This window comes from Oncorhynchus mykiss, chromosome 11, assembly GCF_057628025.1.
Source record: "Oncorhynchus mykiss isolate SJ-2025 chromosome 11, ASM5762802v1, whole genome shotgun sequence".
NCBI classification, from domain to species: Eukaryota; Metazoa; Chordata; class Actinopteri; order Salmoniformes; family Salmonidae; genus Oncorhynchus; species Oncorhynchus mykiss.
Window position 1 is genome coordinate 63,768,883 of NC_143032.1, and position 19,392 is coordinate 63,788,274.

The 19,392-nt window shown below is 43.2% G+C and overlaps 2 protein-coding genes across 3 annotated transcripts; one reads left to right on the top strand and one right to left on the bottom strand.

The window, feature by feature from the left end:
- The first annotated feature begins 201 nt into the window (after window positions 1–201).
- Window positions 202–13,728, top strand: LOC110536170 (uncharacterized). 2 transcript variants are annotated; one of them, XM_021621774.3, is made up of 16 exons: window positions 202–542; window positions 1,607–1,707; window positions 1,867–1,965; window positions 2,098–2,196; window positions 5,139–5,243; window positions 5,369–5,473; window positions 5,595–5,693; window positions 5,906–6,004; window positions 6,161–6,259; window positions 6,412–6,510; window positions 6,739–6,837; window positions 6,924–7,019; window positions 7,532–7,733; window positions 8,002–8,133; window positions 8,231–8,288; window positions 12,290–13,728. In XM_021621774.3, exons 1-15 carry the CDS (start codon window positions 386–388, stop codon window positions 8,284–8,286), a joined length of 1,647 nt encoding a protein of 548 aa, XP_021477449.1. In that variant the 5' UTR covers window positions 202–385; the 3' UTR covers window positions 8,287–8,288; window positions 12,290–13,728. The 2 variants fall into 2 exon arrangements, with proteins under 2 accessions (XP_021477449.1, XP_021477448.1); XM_021621773.3 differs by lacking the exon at window positions 12,290–13,728 and having other exon boundaries at window positions 8,231–9,733.
- LOC110536171 (uncharacterized) lies at window positions 11,585–18,079 on the bottom strand. The gene is made up of 3 exons (XM_036936332.2): window positions 17,905–18,079; window positions 13,124–13,231; window positions 11,585–12,322 (listed from the first exon to the last, which is right to left on the bottom strand). Exons 1-3 carry the CDS (start codon window positions 17,953–17,955, stop codon window positions 12,047–12,049), a joined length of 435 nt encoding a protein of 144 aa, XP_036792227.2. The 5' UTR covers window positions 17,956–18,079; the 3' UTR covers window positions 11,585–12,046.
- Window positions 18,080–19,392: the final 1,313 nt, after the last annotated feature.

The following is a 19,392-nucleotide window of genomic DNA, read 5'->3' on the forward strand; positions in this document are numbered from 1 at the left end:
AAATACACATGAATGACTAGAGTCAGTCATAAATCTGCACTCATACAGCTCACTACTCCAGGCTTAGAGTGTAGATAAGGCAGTGCAGGTATTCTTATGCACTCACTTTGACCAGAAGCGATTCTGTGAAGGGTGTGGGCTTCCAGAGTAAACAGAGGTCAGCCTTCCAGCCCTGGTAATGTACATACACTGCTCCATTTCCACACCACTTTGTATTCCTTATGCAGTAAGAACCTCTATCTGCTTCAGTAAAAAGATCCAGTTCCTGACCAGACTTTCTGCATTCATTCAGTAATGCTACATGGTTGTTTTGAAAGACAAGTATTAAACAGAGACATACTGGGATCCAGCCCAGGATACAGGGAGAAGTCACCAGATATTCACCATGGAGAGAATGTCCTTGAAGGAGAGGATGGGGGCACAGCTGATGAAGGAGCTGAACCTGAACCCTAAAACGCCAAAAACCACAAAAAAAGCAGTCAAGGGATTCACTGACTTCATACAGAACGAGGAGACCAACAGTTACAATAATGAAGAAATGTGTGAGTACCGGGTATGTGTGAGTACCGGGTATGTGTGAGTACCGGGTATGTGTGAGTACCGGGTATGTGTGAGTACCGGGTATGTGTGAGTACCGGGTATGTGTGAGTACCAGGTATGTGTGAGTACCGGGTATGTGTGAGTACCGGGTATGTGTGAGTACCGGGTATGTGTGAGTACCAGGTATGTGTGAGTACCGGGTATGTGTGAGTACCAGGTATGTGTGAGTACCGGGTATGTGTGTGTGAACGTGTGCCCATGAGCATGTAAATGGGTAACACCTAAGCCCTGTTTAGATTTGTTTTATTCAACATAACTTGAGTAAACACTGAACGTTAAAAAAGGGGGGGTTTGTGCCATCTGCACTGTTATTCAAGTGAAAGTGTTTTTGAAAATGTTTAAGTGGAAATTGTTAAAAGTAGTCTTTGCATATAGTTGTAGGGTTTGTTTAACTTTTCAATCACTGGTTTTTGTTTGACATGCATGTTAAAGTGAAAAATTGGAGTCTCAGCATCACTCTGTCACAGTGGAATTGTCCCACGGTCAAATTTAACAGTAAGAATAATAGCCTGAGGCAACAGAGCCTTACTTCTGCCCTCTTTAACAGGATCGGAAATTGAGTTCTTGTAATTATGGTATTAAATGTTGAGAAACATTGGTGAATATTCATTCAATGCTAACATATTCTTTCGTAGACCAAAGCAAGCAAGGAATATCCTTATCCTCTTAATTATAATGACTGCAAAGATTATGTTATGATAATATACTGTAGAAATGATAATGCTCTTGACCAAATCCCTGATCATCCTTATGGTTGAATCCATGTTGGAAAACCTTAGGTGTGTTACCATGTATCTGTCATAGGTAATGGTTTGACTGAATGTGAACATCCAGTGTGCAAAGAGCTGTGTTTGTATTGGCCACACGCACACACACAGCTTACCAATTCCACCCTAATACTAGTCATAATAACTGAAATTTCACACCCCCATGTTCTCAAAAGAAAAACATGCATATTGATGTATTACTTATTGTGAAGCACCTGGTGAGTCTTATGTGTTTGCAGTGCTGGAGCTGGAGAAGGAGTACATTGAAGCAGCAAAGATAAATGATGTACAGACCATGAAGATTCTGGGAAGGGCAGTCAAGGTTGACGCAAAGAACTTGGTGAGTCAGTCCTCATATCCATAGGAACATCGTCTCCACACTGCAGTTAGTGGGACTACAGGAGACTATCATGTACTATTTCTGTTACTTCTTTATTAGAACCATGTACTCTGTTCTGTGTCACTTGTTAGAATAACTTGTCCCATGCATTGACCCTAGCATGATCGCACTGCCCTGCACTATGCAGTTGCTGGAAAAAACATAGAGGCCGTCCAAGTCCTTCTCCAGCGCAGAGCAAACATCAATCAAGAGGACAAGGTAGGAAGACAACACTTTTCCGGTGTTACTGATGGTGTCTTTTAAAGCTTCTCCTCTTCAACAAACTCAGGAGAGAATGGCCATGGTTTGTCAAAATTAAACTATTTCTCTCTTTCATACATACTCGCACAGCATGGAGTGACAGCCATCCACCTGGCTGCCTGGTTTGGGAGTCTGCCCATCCTGAAGTTGCTTGTGCAGGGTGGTGCTGATCAGAAGGTTGAGAATGCGGTAGGGAACCTCTGTTCCTATTCACAAATTTCTCAGAAATCCCTTTCCTCGATCTGCTGGTCAGACCTAAGCTGTTCTCTGACATCTCAACCATCTAGGATATCAATTACAATAATCAACCATCAACACAATTTCTCCATAACCATTTGAGAATACAAAATGTCAAGTTGTCATGTACAGTGCCTTTGGAAAGTATTCAGACCCTTTGACTTTTTCCACATTTTGTTATGATACAGCCTTATTCTAAAATGTATGTACATACAATACCCCACAATGACAAAGCAAAAACTTTTATTTAAATTTGCTAATTTATAAAAAATATATATAAATAATATCACCTTTACATAAGTATTAAGACCCTTTAGTCAATACTTTGTTGAAGGACCTTTGGCAGCAATTACAGCCTCAAGTCTTCTTGCGTATGACGCTACAAGCTTAAGTTGACACACCTATATTTGGGGAGTTTCTCCGATTTTTCTTTGCAGATCCTGTCAAGCTCTGTCAGGTTGGATGGGGAGCGACGCTGCACAGCTATTTTCAGGTCTCTCCAGAGAAAAGTACAGAGAGATCCTTGATGAAAACCTGCTCCAGAGATGTTCAAGTCCGGGCTCTTGGCTGGGCCACTCAAGGACGTTCAGAGACCTGTCCCAAAGCCACTGCTGCGTTGTCTTGGCTGGGTGCTCATGGTCATTGCTCATGGTCTTGTTGGAAGGTGAATCTTCGCCCCATTCTGAGGTCCTGATCTCTCTGGAGCAGGTTTTCATCAAGGATCTCTCTGTACTTTTCTCTGTTCATCTTTGCCTCGATCCTGACTAGTCTCCTAGTCCCTGCCGCTGAAAAACACCCCCCAGACCAAGGCCCTTCTCCTCCGATTGCTCAGTTTGGCCGGGAAGCCAGTTCTATGAAGAGTCTTGGTGGTTCCAAACATCTTCCATTTAAGAATGATGGAGGCCACTGTGTTCTTAGGGACCTTCAATGCTGCAGACATTTTTTTGTACCCTTCCCCAGATCTGTACCTCGACACAATCTTGTCTCAGAGCTCTACGGACAATTCCTTTGACCTCATGGCTTGGTTTTTGCTCTGACATGCACTGTTAACTGTGGGACCTTATACAGACAGGTGTGTGTGCCTTTCCAAATCATGTCCAATTAATTGAATTCACCACAGGTGGACGCCAATCAAGTTGTATAAACATCAAGGATGATCAATGGAAACAAGATGTTCCTGAGCTCAAATTCAAATCTCATAGCAAAGAGTCTGAATACTTAGTTGAAGTCAGAAGTTTACATACACTTAGGTTGGAGTCATTAAAACTCGTTTTTCAACTACTCCACAAATTTCTTGTTAAAAAACTATAGTTTTGGCAAGTCGGTTAGGACATATACTTTGTGCATGACACAAGTAACTTTTCAAAAAATTGTTTACAGATTATTTCACTATCACAATTCTAGTGGGTCAGACATTTACATACACTAAGTTGACTGTGCCTTTAAACAGCTTGGAAAATTCCAGAAAATGATGTCATGGCTTTAGAAGCTTCTGATAGGTCAATTGGAGGTGTACCTGTGGATGTATTTCAAGGCCTACCTTCAAACCCAGTGCCTCTTTGCTTGACATCATGGGAAAATCAAAATACCTCCACAAGTCTGGTTCATCCTTGGGAGCAATTTCCAAACACCTGAAGGTACCACATTCATCTGTACAAACAATGGTACGCAAGTATAAACACCATTGGACCATGCAGTCGTCATACCGCTCAGGAAGGAGACGCGTTCTGTCTCCTAGAGATGAACGTACTGTGCTGTGAAAAGTGCAAATCAAAAACAAACAAAAAAGTGCAAAGCGAAAGTATCTATATCCACAGTAAAACGAGTCCTATATCGACAACCTGAAAGGCCGCTCAGCAAGGAAGAAGCCACTGCTTCAACCCAGCTATAAAAAAGCCAGACTACGGATTGCAACTGCACATGGGTACAAAGATTGTACTTTTGGAGAAATGTCCTCTGGTCTGATGAAAGAAAAATATAACTGTTTGGCCATCGTTATGTTTGGAGGAAAAAGGGGGAGGCTTGCAAGCCGAAGAACACCATCCCATCCGTGAAGCACGGGGGTGGCAGCATCATGTTGTGGGGGTGCTTTGCTGCAGGAGGAATATTATGTGGATATATTTAAGCAACATCTCAAGACATCAGTCAGGAAGTTAAAGCTTGGTCGCCAATGGGTTTTCCAAATGGACAATGACCCCAAGCATACTTCCAAAGTTGTGGCAAAATGGCTTAAAGACAACAAAGTCAAGGTATTGGAGTGGCCATCACCCATCCTATATAACATTTGTGGGCAGAATTGAAAAAACGTGTGAGAGCAAGGAGGCCTACAAACCTGACTCAGTTACACCAGCTCTGTCAGGAGGAATGGGCCAAAATTCACATTATTGTGGGAAGCTTGTGGAAGGCTACCTGAAACGTTTGACCCAAGTTAAACAATTTAAAGGCACTGATACCAAATACTATTTGAGTGTATGTCAACTTTTGACCCACTGGGAATGTGATGAAAGAAATAAAAGCTGAAATAAATCATTACTATTATTCTGACATTTCACATTCTTAAAATAAAGTGGTGATCCTAACTGACCTAAGACAGGGAATTTTTACTAGGATTAAATGTCAGGAATTGTGGAAAAATAGTTTAAATGTATTTGGCTAATGTGTATGTAAACTTCCGACTTCAACTGTATGTAAATAAGGTATTACAGTTTATTTTTTATACATTTTCAAAGATGTCTAAGAACCAGTTTCGCTTTGTCATTGTGGGGTATTATGTGTAGATAGCTGAGGATTTGTTTACATTTATTTAACGTAACAAAATGTGGAAAAAGTCAAGGGGTCTGAATACTTTCCGAAGGCACTGTATGGAGATGGTGAGTTGTATTCTCACTTCTCAGCTGGGAATGAACATCATGCACTGTGCTGCCATCAACAACCACACTGACATAATGACATTCATCATCTACGACCTGATGATGAAAGAGCTGGACAAAGAGGACCTGGTAACTACATAGACATACAGTATCAGTAACCATTGCATCCATTTCAAATATTGATTGGGCTGAATTAGTTCAATAAGCTGACCCTTTTTTTTCATCTCCTACCCCCCCGCACCAATCTCTCTCAGTCTGGACACAGAGCGTTTGCTTTGGCAGCAGAGCATGGCTCTGTGGAGATGCTGCAGATGTTGATGGAGGAGGCATACAATATGGCCACCATGGAGGAAGACCAGGTGTGTGTGTCACACCAATCAGGGGGCTGTAGGACTGTTTATTCCTCTATCTCCTCTTCCTGTTCACTGTCTCTCTCCCTTCCTCATTTCCTCCTGATTTTTCTCTTTCTCTAAATGCTAGAATAGGAACACACCTCTGCATTTGGCTGCCGGCAATGGCCACTTGGATGTCGTCCAGCTACTGCTGAAGAGCTTTGAAACTCGCAATGAAGTCAATATGGTAAAGTCTCACTGTAAACGCTTTCAGGGAAGCCAAAACGTTCATATTTTAACCCTGCTTAAATTGAAAAAATTATCTTTAATGGTGAGCGAGTGCTGCGCATTTTCCTTTTCAATGGAGCTGTTTGATTGCCAGCATGTGTGATGGTGTGTGCTCAATGGCTACACCTTGCAGTAGCTGCTTTAGGTCAATGACTGATGTATTCGTGGCAGGCTGGGGAGACGGCTCTATACCTGGCTGCTGGCGCTGGCCATGAGGACTGCGTCCAGGCTCTGTTGGAGGCAGGCTGTGACCCAAACATTGTCACCATGGTAGGCCTGTAAACATAAACCACACCCTCCAACTATTCACTAAAATGGCCGCCACCAGGCATAGTTACTAAATCACACCCTGTTTATTCTACTTCAGTACTTTACCTAATAGGTAGACCTCTCTATTCAATGGGAACCTCTCCTCTCCCCTCTTAGGACCAAAGCAGTGCTCTACACCCTGTCTCAGAGAAGGGCCACACATCGTTGGTGAGACTCCTCATAGAGAACTCGGCCCACTTGGACTTACAAAACCAGGTGAGAGTGAGCATAGTGAACTGGTCCTACGTCTTGGTCAACCATGAATAAAGCCAACCTGTTATCTGTGTAATTACTCAGTCTGTAGTATGACCTGACATCAGAGAGAGTTTCTATATAATGGTCCATGTTGGTTGTGTCTCCATTGGCAGCACCTCCAGGCTCCTCTCTACCTGGCAGTGAAGAACTGTCACATCCCTGTCATACACACACTGCTCGAGGCTGGCTGCAACATCAACGTCACTGATCACGTACATACAACACGTATACTCGGTCCACATCAATGTTATAATGAATTAGTTGCGTCCCAAATGGCACCCTATTCTCTGCATAGTGCATTACTAGTCCCGGGTCCTGCCAAACGTAGTGCACTATGTAGGACAGACATTGTAATGGTTGAAGTTATGGGTTTGGTAATCTGACCCTAGATCTGTGGTTAAGGGAAACTTATAACGTGAGCTCCTGTCTGTCCTCCTAAGAGGTCCCAGACTGTCCTGCATGTCGCTGCAGAGCTGGCCAGAGTGGACATTGTTGAGATGCTTCTGAAAGCTGGGATGAACCTAGTCCTCCAAGACAAGGTGAAACATGGACACCGAGAATAGGCTCATTTGACCCCTCTCCTCTCCACGGCAACTTCCCACTCAACTGTTTCTGTTTTGAGCAGCAGGGTAAGACAGCACTGGGTGTGGCAGCCCGAGCAGACGAGGTCATCATCGTTGACATGATCATCAAGGCAGAGAGATATTTGACATGGAGGATGGTAATGTTAACAGAGGACCATAATGGAAATAACTAACTTCATTGTGTTTGTTTATCCTCTATAATTGTGAATGAATGTAGAATGTATAGTCTACTGTTGTGTGAGAGACCTCCCTATAAGTGATATAGCTGTACTGTATGATCAAATGCAGTAAATTCAATCAGAGATGAATACGTTGCTGAAGTCATCTGCTAATCAATTTACTGGAGCTGGAAATCAATGATTATATTCATCACCGATTATTAATTTCCTAAAGTCACAACTCCAGATTAATCCCTGTAATACCATTAACGCTGGCAGTGGGAACATTATTTATGGACCTGAAATGCTTGACAATCAATTTCAGTGTCAATTTGATTCAGCATATCTTCCATACCCAACCTGACAGTCAAAGCAAGTGGCTCTGGCATTCAATAAGCATGGGACTATGTGTGCTTATCGCTGAACACTCACTGCTCTCAGTTTGTGAAGCTTGTCCTTTCTCAGGTGACTAGATGTGATTACCCTTCCAGGCCAACACTGAGCTTAATGAGAACCTTCACAGCCAGACTCCGCTGACGTTTAAATTAGACCACCGCACGGAGAGCAAACAGACCCGCAGCACTGCCTGGCACCTGGCCTACCGCCTGCTGAAGCCAGGCGACTGGAAGAGGCTGGCTCTGCACTGGCATTTCACTGAGCAGCAGGTGGCTGCCATCGAGGAGCAGTGGACAGGTGACACACACAACACCTTTGGCTCACAGTGTAGCGCAGGGGAAAATCATTCACAGGAATATCAATTGAAACTCATGAATTTATCAATACCAAGTGTAAAGATAAAATTTAGAAATCGGTAAGAGGGATTCTTTACTCATTTGACATTGTTCCAAAAACAAGCCACTTGGGTGACATTACCAAGGAAAGCCTTAACTACACTAAGTAATTTAACTCTTATTTTACCAGGGAAGTAAAGAACAGTTTCTAATTTAGTGTGTGTGTGTAGGGCAGCAGAGCTACCAGGAACATGGGAACAGGATGCTGTTGATCTGGCTTCATGGGGTAGAGCTGGCCCAAAGGAGTCCTGCTAAAGAGCTGTACCAGGGCCTGCTTGCCATAGGCAACAAGACTATAGCAGGTATGGGGTGTCCATGACCCTTACCTCATAGGAAAATATAACATTTATGTTGAAGTCATAACAGCAAATTACAGATGGGTGTTTTGTTGTTTTACAGATAAAATACGAATGGACACAGAGGAAGGAGACATGAAGAAATGCATCCTTTCATAAAGGTGGAAAAAAAACGACATAGGCATGCTTGAGTCAACAAGATTATTTTTTTCCAAAGCATTTGTGTGGTTATTTTTCAATTGATCTTTATATATATATATATATTCAGTGAATGGTTTATTATTCTATGAGCACATTTTCTTCCAATTCATGTTCCATCATTCCAGCAATTTACATTGAGGGTTTAAGGTGCAGAATGTGGCTAAAACATAAACATATGGCGTTGATATAGTTCTGAAAACGTTGAACACAGGTGTTGTTCTCCACACGTCAACAATGTTAGGTAAAACCAGGGATGCAAACTAGTCGCCGTTTTGAATCCAAAATGTGATTCGTGTGGGTCAGATGAGAAAAGTTTGGGATGGAAGGGCTTTGGATCACTACTAGCTGTAAGTGAACAAGTGATGCGCGTTGGGAGCTGGCTGTATCCAGGGCTCAGCCAATCGTTAAAACGGCAGCACGTGACTGAAGAGACAACCAACTTGCTAGTTACAGAATCAGCGCGCGCTGGAAAAACAGCGGGAGAGTGGGAAGAGGTAGCTGATCACCGAGACGGGGCGAGGAGTTGATGAAGCTTCATGAGCTGTAACCGAAAAACAACTGACGTTTGGAAAGTGTGGAACAAGTATCTTGCTAGCTGGATCGAATTATCAGTTAGCAAGCCAAAGAAATGTTGAGCAACATTAACCAACTTAAACTCAATTATTTGATCAGCTAACGTTACAACATCAGATGAGCTAACCAATTCGCTATAGTATTAACTGGTATACGACTACTTGCCGTTCCTCAAGTTATAACGTGTTAGTTGCTTACTGGACCCTGGCAATCTGTGTGAAATGTTAACCATCTAAAGTAACGTTGTGTGGTTAATTTAAAATATTAGGTAGGGATGAAGTGTAATGTTAGCTTGGCCTGGCTTAAACTGGATGCCACCATAGAGGTGAAAGGAACACCACACACTTCCCTCTTTCTCAATAAAAAGGGGTATGCCAGGTGTACTCTGCCTGAAAGATCAATTATGCCAACAAAGTGTATCATGCTCTGCTGGCACATTGTAGAACGTAATAATGTGTAGTCCAAAGATAGCTATTGTTGTGTTGAATTTGACAGTAACGTGTGAGGGGGGATTACGTGTTTTACTCGGTGAACATTTTTGTGAACTTGCTCGATGTCTACTATAGTGGCCACTATAATAGAGCAAAAATAGAATGCCTGTTTTTCAATCAAATTTGATTAGTTCCATGCGCCGAAGACAACAGGTGTAGCAGTAAAATGCTTACTTACGAGCCCCGAACCTGCAATGCAGTTTCAAAAAATACGCATAAGAATAAGAGAAACAAGTAATTAAAGAGTAATTATATTTCTACTTTGTTTTCCCCCCAAATTGCAATATGTAGATGTGTGTGTGTGGTCACAACCATTCTATTATAAAGGCTGTCGTGGCTAACTGCAATATTAGTGTATTATTTTGTCAAGACTTGAGTGTCATTTGCAGTCAAGTCTTGGCAACAAATAACATTGGATTGATTTCTTTACTTTTTTTTAGTTGTGAGTCAGGTTCACATGAACCACTTTTTATTTTATACAGACTGATTATGTAGATCATATTTGTTGTTGTTTAATTAGTTAACCTGTATTTCACCCCAGCAAGGATTTTTTGCATGTTTTGGTGGAGAAAAAAGTGTCACCTTTTTGGGCCCTCACCAGTTTGCGCCCCTGGGTAAAACTACTAGGAAAATGGTCATCATTTAAATAGAAAGATGGTTCCATCAGTCACCATTCTATTTTCCATTCCGGAGTGTTAGAAATATCAGGTGCAGGTGTAGCATATGTCTAAAATATTTGGGAATATTCAAACGTGCAGGTGTATCAGCTTGACTAAGTCATGTATGGAAGACTGTATTTGCATAGAAGGTGGGTGGAATGTTCCTATGCGATATGGTTTTGTTTGTGTGTGTTTACTCAACAACTTTGATAGAGTGTTTGTGGTAGGCTGAGTGTGTTCTGGAGGAACTCTGGCCCTGCTGTTTGGAGGAGGAGAAGCTGTGGCCTGACCCGCTGGGAGAGAGAAAGGGAGACAGGGTGAGGTCTATCCAGCGAAGGTGTGTTTCTACAGATCATAAATCTACTTGTTTGGTGATTTTGATTCATTGTAAAAATAGACATGTTTGATGCTGATGGTGTACCTGTGTGACAGGGTGTTGGCGCTCCACCCATAGGTTGCTGGGAGTGCAGACGAAGCGTGCCGTGATGCATGCAGTCAAGGTTTTGGAGGCTTTCTGTTGACTCGCTGTGATCACCAGTGTACTGAGCTGATACATATTATTAAGGAACAGTCAATAAATACGGGACCTTTCACTTTGTTTGACAAATGGTGAGGAAAACGGTAACCAGAGACAGTGGCTGACACCCTTTTCCCAAACACTTCTCATCATGGATTTAGCCATGGTAAAAACTCCTTGTCAATGATAACACCAATCCAATGATTGTAGCTCCATGACAAAGTGGGAGAGGGGTAGAGAATCGGGACATAGCCACGATAAGCTCCCAGTGCCATAGATAGTTAGTACAAACCGGTCTGTGCTCTGTGGGAGCTTGCAAAGCCACTAACCTGTCTGTGGGAGCTTGCAGTGCCTCCTGGTGGTAGGGTGCTGTGGAACACCTCTGCCCTAGAACCCACCTGAGGGAGAGCGAGTGAGTGGGCAGAGTGATCGTAGAAGCCCATACATAGAGGAGATGAAGAAATTAGACAAACTGATCCACTGTTTCACATAGTGGGTGTTTGAGGAGTCAGTATTGTGTTGTGACAATTACACCCATATGAAATACTGTTAATGAGAAAATGTTAAGCCTTGAGAAAGAATAGATACAACGGCAGGAAATGTGACTATGTTTAATGATGGGGGAACCTGATCCATAATAGTGAAAACTTGCATGCACTGTAACTAGGGTGTGTGAGAGTCTCACCGTCTCTGTCACGATGGTACAGGGGGGTCAAGGTGGAGTGGGCTGTACCCGAACAGAGGCGGCGGGCCAATGAGCCTGAGCCAGGATCGTGCTGGAGGGAAGACCAATAAGATCAGTCATATAATGTCATACAGGTTTATGTCCTGAAGTAAGCTTCATAACTGGACAGGTCAAAGATGACAAACAAATAAGCCCAATATGATCAAATCTGACCCAACATAAATCACATTGTCAGTTGTAAAATGAGACAAATGACTGACATTCCAGGCCCTCCCCCTAAAACAACCAACAAAGCTCAATTATTACACAGATAAATGAAACAGCAACAAGAAACACTAATACTCTTTTACTTTAAGCTGAACCCTACAATCTCATATACATGCATACGCACGATGACCACACATAAACACAATCAGAAAAAGTCCTTGCCCATCAGTCAACGCCAGACCAAGGTTACAACCTCCACAAAGAGCACCACTCAGTCAGCACATTCAAAGATTTAGCATCATCACGCCATCCAATGAATGAATGAGCCAGAGGAATGAAAAACATCCCCCTCTCCACATAAATCTATACTGTCAACGTGTCAATAGTAGCAGACTGCACTCTATTGGACAACTAGTGTCTGTTTTACTGTAACATAGGCTACATGTGTAGGTTGATCAGATCATATGGACTGGGAAAGGTATACTTATTTTTTAAAGAATCTGTTCTATGAATGAAAATGTCAGGAACAGAAGTGTTTGGGTTTTTTTAACCCTTTTTCGCCCCAATTTCGTGGTATCCAATTATTTTAGTAGCTACTATCTTGTCTCATCGCTACAACTCCCGCTCGGGAGAGACGACGGTTGAAAGTCATGCGTCCTCTGATACCCAACCAAGCCGCACTGCTTCTTAATACAGCGCGCATCCAACCCGGAAGCCAGCCGCACCAATGTGTCGGAGGAAACACCGTGCACCTGGCAACCTTGGTTAGCGCGCACTGTGCCCGGCCCTTCTTCATGGACTCCTCATAACGCTCCCTCTCTGCCCGCAGGCTCTGGATCTCAGCCTGGGCCGCATCCACGTGCTACTCACCGGGAGAGGGAAAAGAAGGAGAGAGGGACGAGAAAGAGTGGGGGAGGAGGAGAGAGAGGGATTAATTAATGTATCATCGTTGTTAAACGTACCGTAATTAAAATTCAAAGGTAACATTGTGGAAAACATGAGGCTAGATTGTTACTGAGGAATAAAGATTAAAGGGAAGCATGTTTCAAATCACTAACTCTGAACTGACCACAGTCTGCAATGTCTGCTCCATTCCCTCTCTTCTCTCACTCACAGTAATAACCATCTCTCCCTCACTGTGCTAGGCCTGTGTTCTGCTCTAGCTCCATTCTTTCTCTTCACGTCTATGGTACTGCCAATAACTCTAGCCGATTCAAATCCTCTCTTCCATTCCAATACCCCCCTCCCTCCGTTTCTGCTAGGACTGCTCTACTACATGTCTATGGCTCAATCACTGCTCTAGCTCCTCTCTCACTGGGCTTTCAGCCTCCATCAATTACATGTTTAGTCAATCAAGCTCACTCACTGTGATTGATGAATAACTGCTGCACTAAAGCAATGTTATTAACCTCTCCACAAAACCTGGTTTACAGACAAACCTTCAAAAATGTGTATTTGCCATTTAAAAAGCTGTCAGGTCTGCAGAACTGTGCAATATGGCGAGTGACAACTATTTATATAAGACCATGTTAATTCAGTCTCTGTTGTCCAGTTAGTGTAGCTAGCTACTGTTCTGTGCTCATGTAAACTCTGGGTAAATTGTCTTATTTTAGTACAGAACACCCAACAAAAACAAATTCACATTTCAGAGTGTTAGAATTACATATGATTTCTGTTTCCACCTCCCCTGGACGAGGGCATGCCAGCCTGCCCACACCTTCCTCTTCAGCTGCAGACTGTAGTGCTGCTCTGCCAGCCGGGCACTGTGGGCCTGGAGAGAAGGGAGGGGACACGGGGGAAAGCAGGATAGACCAGGGACAGGTGGAGAAATGTTTAGAAAGACTCAACTACGTAGGATTCAAACCCACAAATGAACAAGAAACAACTTTGTTTTTCTACTTTTCAGATATTTAGTGAAAGATGTATTAAATACTGTAATTGTCAGTTTGAGAAACAGACGCCTCACAAGTCCTCAACTGACAGCTTCATTAAATAGTACCCGCAAAACACCAGTCTCAACGTCAACAGTTTATTTTTATTGGCCAGTCTGAGATATGGCTTTTTCTTTGCAGCTCTGGCTAGAAGACCAGCATCCCGGAGTCACCTCTTCGCTGTTTACGTTGAGACTGGTGTTTTGTGGGTACTATTTAATGAAGCTGCCAGTTGAGGACTTGTGAGGTGTCTTTCTTAAACTAGACACTAATGTACTTGCTGATAATGGACCTCTGTACACCTATGTAGATATAAAAATAAAAACAATAGAATTGGCAGTTTCCAGCTACAATAGTCATTTACAACATTAACAATGTCTACACTGTATTTCTGATCAATTTGATGTTATTTTAATGGACCAAAAATGAACGGTAGTGTATACTGTAGCAGAAATTACGAATCAGATGAGGAATTCCTGATCAGTCAGGAAACATCTGATAAGGCCCACTGGGCCAATAGAATACATTTGTAGAACACAGCCTCAAAAGTCTATTCTCATAACTGAGAATATACACCGCTCAAAAACAGGGAACACTAAAATAACACATCCTAGATCTGAATGAATGAAATATTCTTATTAAATACTTTTTTCTTTACATAGTTGAATGTGCTGACAACAAAATCATCAATGGAAATCAAATTTATCAACCCATGGAGGTCTGGATTTGGAGTCACACTCAAACTTTAAATTGGAAAACCACACTACAGGCTGATCCAACTTTGATGTAATGTCCTTAAAACAAGTCTAAATGAGGCTCAGTAGTGTGTGTGGCCTCCACGTGCCTGTATGACCTCCCTACAACGCCTGGGCATGCTCTTGATGAGGTGGCGGATGGTCTCCTGAGGGATCTCCTCCCAGACCTGGACTAAAGCATCCACCAACTCCTGGACAGTCTGTGGTGCAACGTGGCGTTGGTGGATGGAGCGAGACATGATGTCCCAGATGTGCTCAATTGGATTCAGGTCTGGGGAACGGGCGGGCCAGTCCTTAGCATCAATGCCTTCCTCTTGCAGGAACTGCTGACACACTCCAGCCACATGAGGTCTAGCATTGTCTTGCATTAGGAGGAACCCAGGGCCAACCTCGCCAGCATATGGTCTCACAAGGGGTCTGAGGATCTCATCTCGGTACCTAATGGCAGTCAGGCTACCTCTGGCGAGCACATGGAGGGCTGTGCGGCCCCCCAAAGAAATGCCACCCCACACCATGACTGACCCACTGCCAAACCGGTCATGCTGGAGGATGTTGCAGGCAGCAGAACGTTCTCCACGGCGTCTCCAGACTTTGTCACGTGTGTCTCATGTGCTCAGTGTGAACCTGCTTTCATCTGTGAAGAGCACAGGGCGCCAGTGGCGAATTTGCCAATCTTGGTGTTCTCTGGCAAATGCCAAACGTCCTGGGCTGTAAGCACAACCCCCACCTGTGGACGTCGGGCCCTCATATCACCCTCATGGAGTCTGTTTCTGACCGTTTGAGCAGACACATGCACATTTGTGGCCTGCTGGAGGTCATTTTGCAGGGCTCTGGCAGTGCTCCTCCTGCTCTTCCTTGCACAAAGGCGGAGGTAGCGGTCCTGCTGCTGGGTTGTTGCCCTCCTACGGCCTCCTCCACGTCTCCTGATGTACTGGCCTGTCTCCTGGTAGCGCCTCCATGCTCTGGACACTACGCTGACAGACACAGCAAACCTTCTTGCCACAGCTCGCATTGATGTCTCATCCTGGATGAGCTGCACTACCTGAGCCACTTGTGTGGGTTGTAGACTCCGTCTCATGCTACCACTAGAGTGAAAGCACCGCCAGCATTCAAAAGTGACCAAAACATCAGCCAGGAAGCATAGGAACTGAGAAGTGGTCTGTGGTCACCACCTGCAGAACTACTCCTTTATTGGGGGTATCTTGTGTGATTGACTTGGAGTTACATTGTTTTGTTTAAGTGTTCCCTTTATTTTTTTGAGAAGTGTATTATGTTAATCTCCAAGCTAAAATACATCTCCAGGCATTGAATAGATAGACAAAAAAGAAGCAGGGCAGGCTATCCTAGAGGCTGTCGCTGCATTCATGTTCTCCTCAGTGATAAATATCTCAGTAACCATGGTGACCAGGTGGTCTGCTGTGTCTGCACCTCTCAAACGGCATCTGCAGTCTGTCTGAGACAACAGACGACTTACCGGCCATCTTTTCATTACCTGGATCTCAAGAGATTGTCTTTATTTTCTGCACACAAACCTGATAAACAAAATAATGTTTGATCCTGGGTGGCACAGTGGTCTAAGGCAGTGCATCGCAGTGCCACCAGAGATTCTGGGTTCGAGCCCAGGCTCTGTCGCAGCAGGCCGCGACCGGGAGGCCCATGGGTCGGCGCACAATTGACCCAGCGTCGTCCGGGTTAGGGAGGGTTTGGCCGCATTAGCGACTCCTGCGGCGGGCCGCGCACGCTGACCAGGTCGTCAGGTGTACGGTGTTTCCTCCGACACATTGGTGCGGCTGGCTTCTGGGTTAGATGTGCATTGTGTTAAGAAGCCGTGTGGCTTGGTTGGGTTGTGTTTCGGAGGACTCTCGACCTTCGCCTTTTCCGAGTCCGTACCGGAGTTGCAGCGATGAGACAAGACAGTAACTACTACCGATTGGATACCACAAAATTGGGGAGAAAAAGGGGGTAAAAATAATAATAATGTTTGATTAGAACTCTGGGAGCATCAAAATAGTATATTATAGTTTTATATATCCTAAAGCCTGTTCAGTCTCACGGCCTTTATAATAATGTTTTTTATTGGACTAAATAGAAAGCATATAGCTGTCTGCTTTGGCTGTGTGTGACTACCCTCAGACATGTGTTAGTGTGCCCTGGGCTCTACTATAACAAGGGAAGCCCTTGCTGCTGACCCAACCCCCCTGCTAGAGCATTTCCCATCTTTAGCTACAGAAACTGAGCCTGGGAGGCAGAGAGAGTGAGAGAGAAAGAAACAGAGCGAGAGACTAAGTGTGACCGTAAGAATGCAAAGTAAGACTGGTTCCTCATCCAGGAATGCATTTACGTCAATATCTTAATCAAGGAAGAAAAAAGCACTCTAAAGAGCAGTTTGGGTATGATGCCAGCATATCATTACAAATCAGGCGCACAAAATCCTGCCTGCTTTTTTACATCCCAGTGCACTACTCCATGACAGTTTAAGCTCTACAACCACAACTAAACATGCCACGGTCTGGAGAAAAGACTGAAACCGGGTGTAAGCTTGGTTTAAGCTTGCTTGTGGTAGGTAACAGAGAATGAATGGTTATTCTGATATTAAATAGAGTACCTCAGACAACTAAATATTGTAATAAATAATGTGGAAATTGTGCAAGTTGAGATGACTAAACTGCTTGGAGTAACCCTAGATTGCAAACTGTCATGGTCAAAACATATTGATGCAGTTAGTAGCTAAGATGGGGAGAAGTCTGTCTATAATAAAGCGATGCTCTGCCTTAACAACACTATCAACAAGGCAGGTCCTACAGGCCCTAGTTTTGTCGCACCTTGACTACTGTTCAGTCGTGTGGTCAGGTGCCACAAAAAAGAACTTAGGAAAATTGCAATTGGCTCAGAACAGGGCAGCACGGCTGGCCCTTGGATGTACACACAACTAATAATAATATGCATGTCAATCTCTCCTGGCTGAAAGTGGAGGAGAGATTGACTTCATCGCTACTTTTATTTATGAGAGGTTGACATGTTGATTGCACCGAGCTGTCTGTCTAAACTACTGGCACACAGCTCGGACACCCATGCATACCCCACAAGAAGTCTCTTCACAGTCCCCAAGTCCAGAACAGACTATGGGAGGCACACAGTTCTACATGGAGCCATGACGACATGGAGCTCTATTCCACATCAAGTAACTCATGCCAGCAGTACAATTAGATTTTAAAAAACAGCTTAGGGAACAGCGGGGACTGTGATGCAACACAAACATTGGCACAGACACATGCATACACACACAATAACATACGCACTATACATACACATGGATTTAGTACTGTAGATATATGGTAGTGGTTGAGTAGGGGCCATGTATTGTAATGTTTTTAAAATAGTATAAACTGCCTTAATTAAATGTAACCTGTCATTTATGGTCTGATATTGTCAGTTATATGATTAACGTGCTTCACAGTCTGTGTTTAGGGACAGGTATTGGCTATCATCAAGCTATTCATTTCTCCATGTCAAGTGTTTGGGTGCTTGTGAAATACACATGGAACATTTAACAGCTTGTTGGACTTGGTGCATTTGAGTCTATGTAGGCCTGGGGTATAAAAATAAAAAAAACTACGACAGAGGATAATTTCTTGAAATCAAAATCCTTTATGACAGTTGATCATTTGAAGGGAGCAATGTGGAGGGCCTCAAGCTGTGTGTCTGTCAGAATGGCTTAGTGTAACGAGTGTGTGTGGTTGAGCAGCAGCCCACTGTACCTGCTGAGTGTTAGGGCCTAGCGTCATCGTTTCCACGGGAACCTTGTTCATCTGCAGACAGTTGTGATGCGTTCAGAAGCTGCAGTTGAGCACTGGGCTGCTGCTCATACTCAGGACTGACCACTGCATGGTGGAGAAGTTCTTCATATTCATCCTGTCCATAATGAAAGAAGAGCGTGAGTCATTGAATCCTGAATAAAGTTCTGCATAGATACTGCATGTCTCCATTGCAACTTCAAATGATCACTCAAAACAGTCAAATTATGAGTTTTTTTTAGATTAAGAATTGTATTCATCTTTTTTGAAGACCTCTCCACAAATCTGTAAAAGGAAGTGCTTTGTTACCTGCAGCTCAGATGAGACCGAGCTGTCCCCTGGTAGAACTGGACTGCTCGAATCCCCTTCATCTGAGGAAAGATTAAAATACAAAACAAATGTTTATTTTACTAGGAACAGCACTTGGAATGGTCCCGTGCTGATGAAGTCAGATAGCATGATGACAAATACTAAATAGTTCATTAACATAAAAAATAGATAAATAAAACCTAGATAACTATTATACTTTATTCAAAGATTTTACCTAGAAGTGGACATGACGAATTTATAAGGTAGCTACGGCGAGGGTAGTCTCGCAAGGCCATCCTACAAAATCTATTTTGGTGATTCGTCAGGTGATGGCATAAAGTTTAGGCTATATTTCCAAGTGAATGGGGTGCTTGCTTTCACCAAACAAACGTTCAAAGAGCAGATGATTGACTGGGGAAAAAACAACGATAGATTGGATCAACTTGTAATGAGTGGCAGCAGACTGCTAAACTATGTTCAACATGATTTAGCTAGATAACAAACGTTAGTAACCTAGCTAGCGCGAAAACACACACTGCAGCTTTGAAACATTGTCTTGTATAATGTCATCATTTTCAAAAGTAGCTAGATAACGTTATTCAATTACTGCTTTTTAGAGTATCTCGAACTGGCTTCGTCTTGCGTTTGTTTGTTTGTAATTTGTTGAATTTGACCGTTTCAAACCTCTTACTTTGCGTTTCAAACTGGCTAACTTTAGAACAAGGCGCGATTAGGTTGGTTACTGAGTCGAAGGTCCTTACTACAGTACTTTTGATTGGGCAGTGCTTTTCCCTGGTAACAGTAGGCAGAAACAACACTGAAATCAACCAGAGGCGGAGGAGGAAGCCATATTACCCAAACCAAACCACTGCCCCAAACGGCCTGAGTGAACTATATTCCTTTATCCACCATCTTCGGCTACATGTCATCTAAGATGATCCAAGTGGTCATGCTGTAATTTTAGCTATCTATAGTACTGCTACTGGTATAATTAGCTGACCAGATGTAATGTTAATCTACTGTTATATTTAAGTGAACATATTGCACTGTAACGTCAGCTAGTGTTGCAAGTTTAAATTGATTTGTCAATGCTTCTTTATCATTTGCCATTAATAAGCAGGGAAAAACAGTGGGTGTGTGTGT

Coding starts and splice junctions, on each gene's coding strand:
- LOC110536170 (XM_021621774.3), top strand. CDS start 386: ATGGAGAGAATGTCCTTGAAGGAGAGGATGGGGGCACAGCTGATGAAG. Junction 1,966..2,097: donor ACATCAATCAAGAGGACAAG/GTAGGAAGACAA, acceptor ATACTCGCACAG/CATGGAGTGACAGCCATCCA. Junction 6,511..6,738: donor ACATCAACGTCACTGATCAC/GTACATACAACA, acceptor TGTCCTCCTAAG/AGGTCCCAGACTGTCCTGCA.
- LOC110536171 (XM_036936332.2), bottom strand. CDS start 17,955: ATGAACAAGGTTCCCGTGGAAACGATGACGCTAGGCCCTAACACTCAG. Junction 13,232..17,904: donor TAGGCCCTAACACTCAGCAG/GTACAGTGGGCT, acceptor CCTTCTCTCCAG/GCCCACAGTGCCCGGCTGGC. Junction 12,323..13,123: donor GGTGGAAACAGAAATCATAT/GTAATTCTAACA, acceptor CCCGGTGAGTAG/CACGTGGATGCGGCCCAGGC.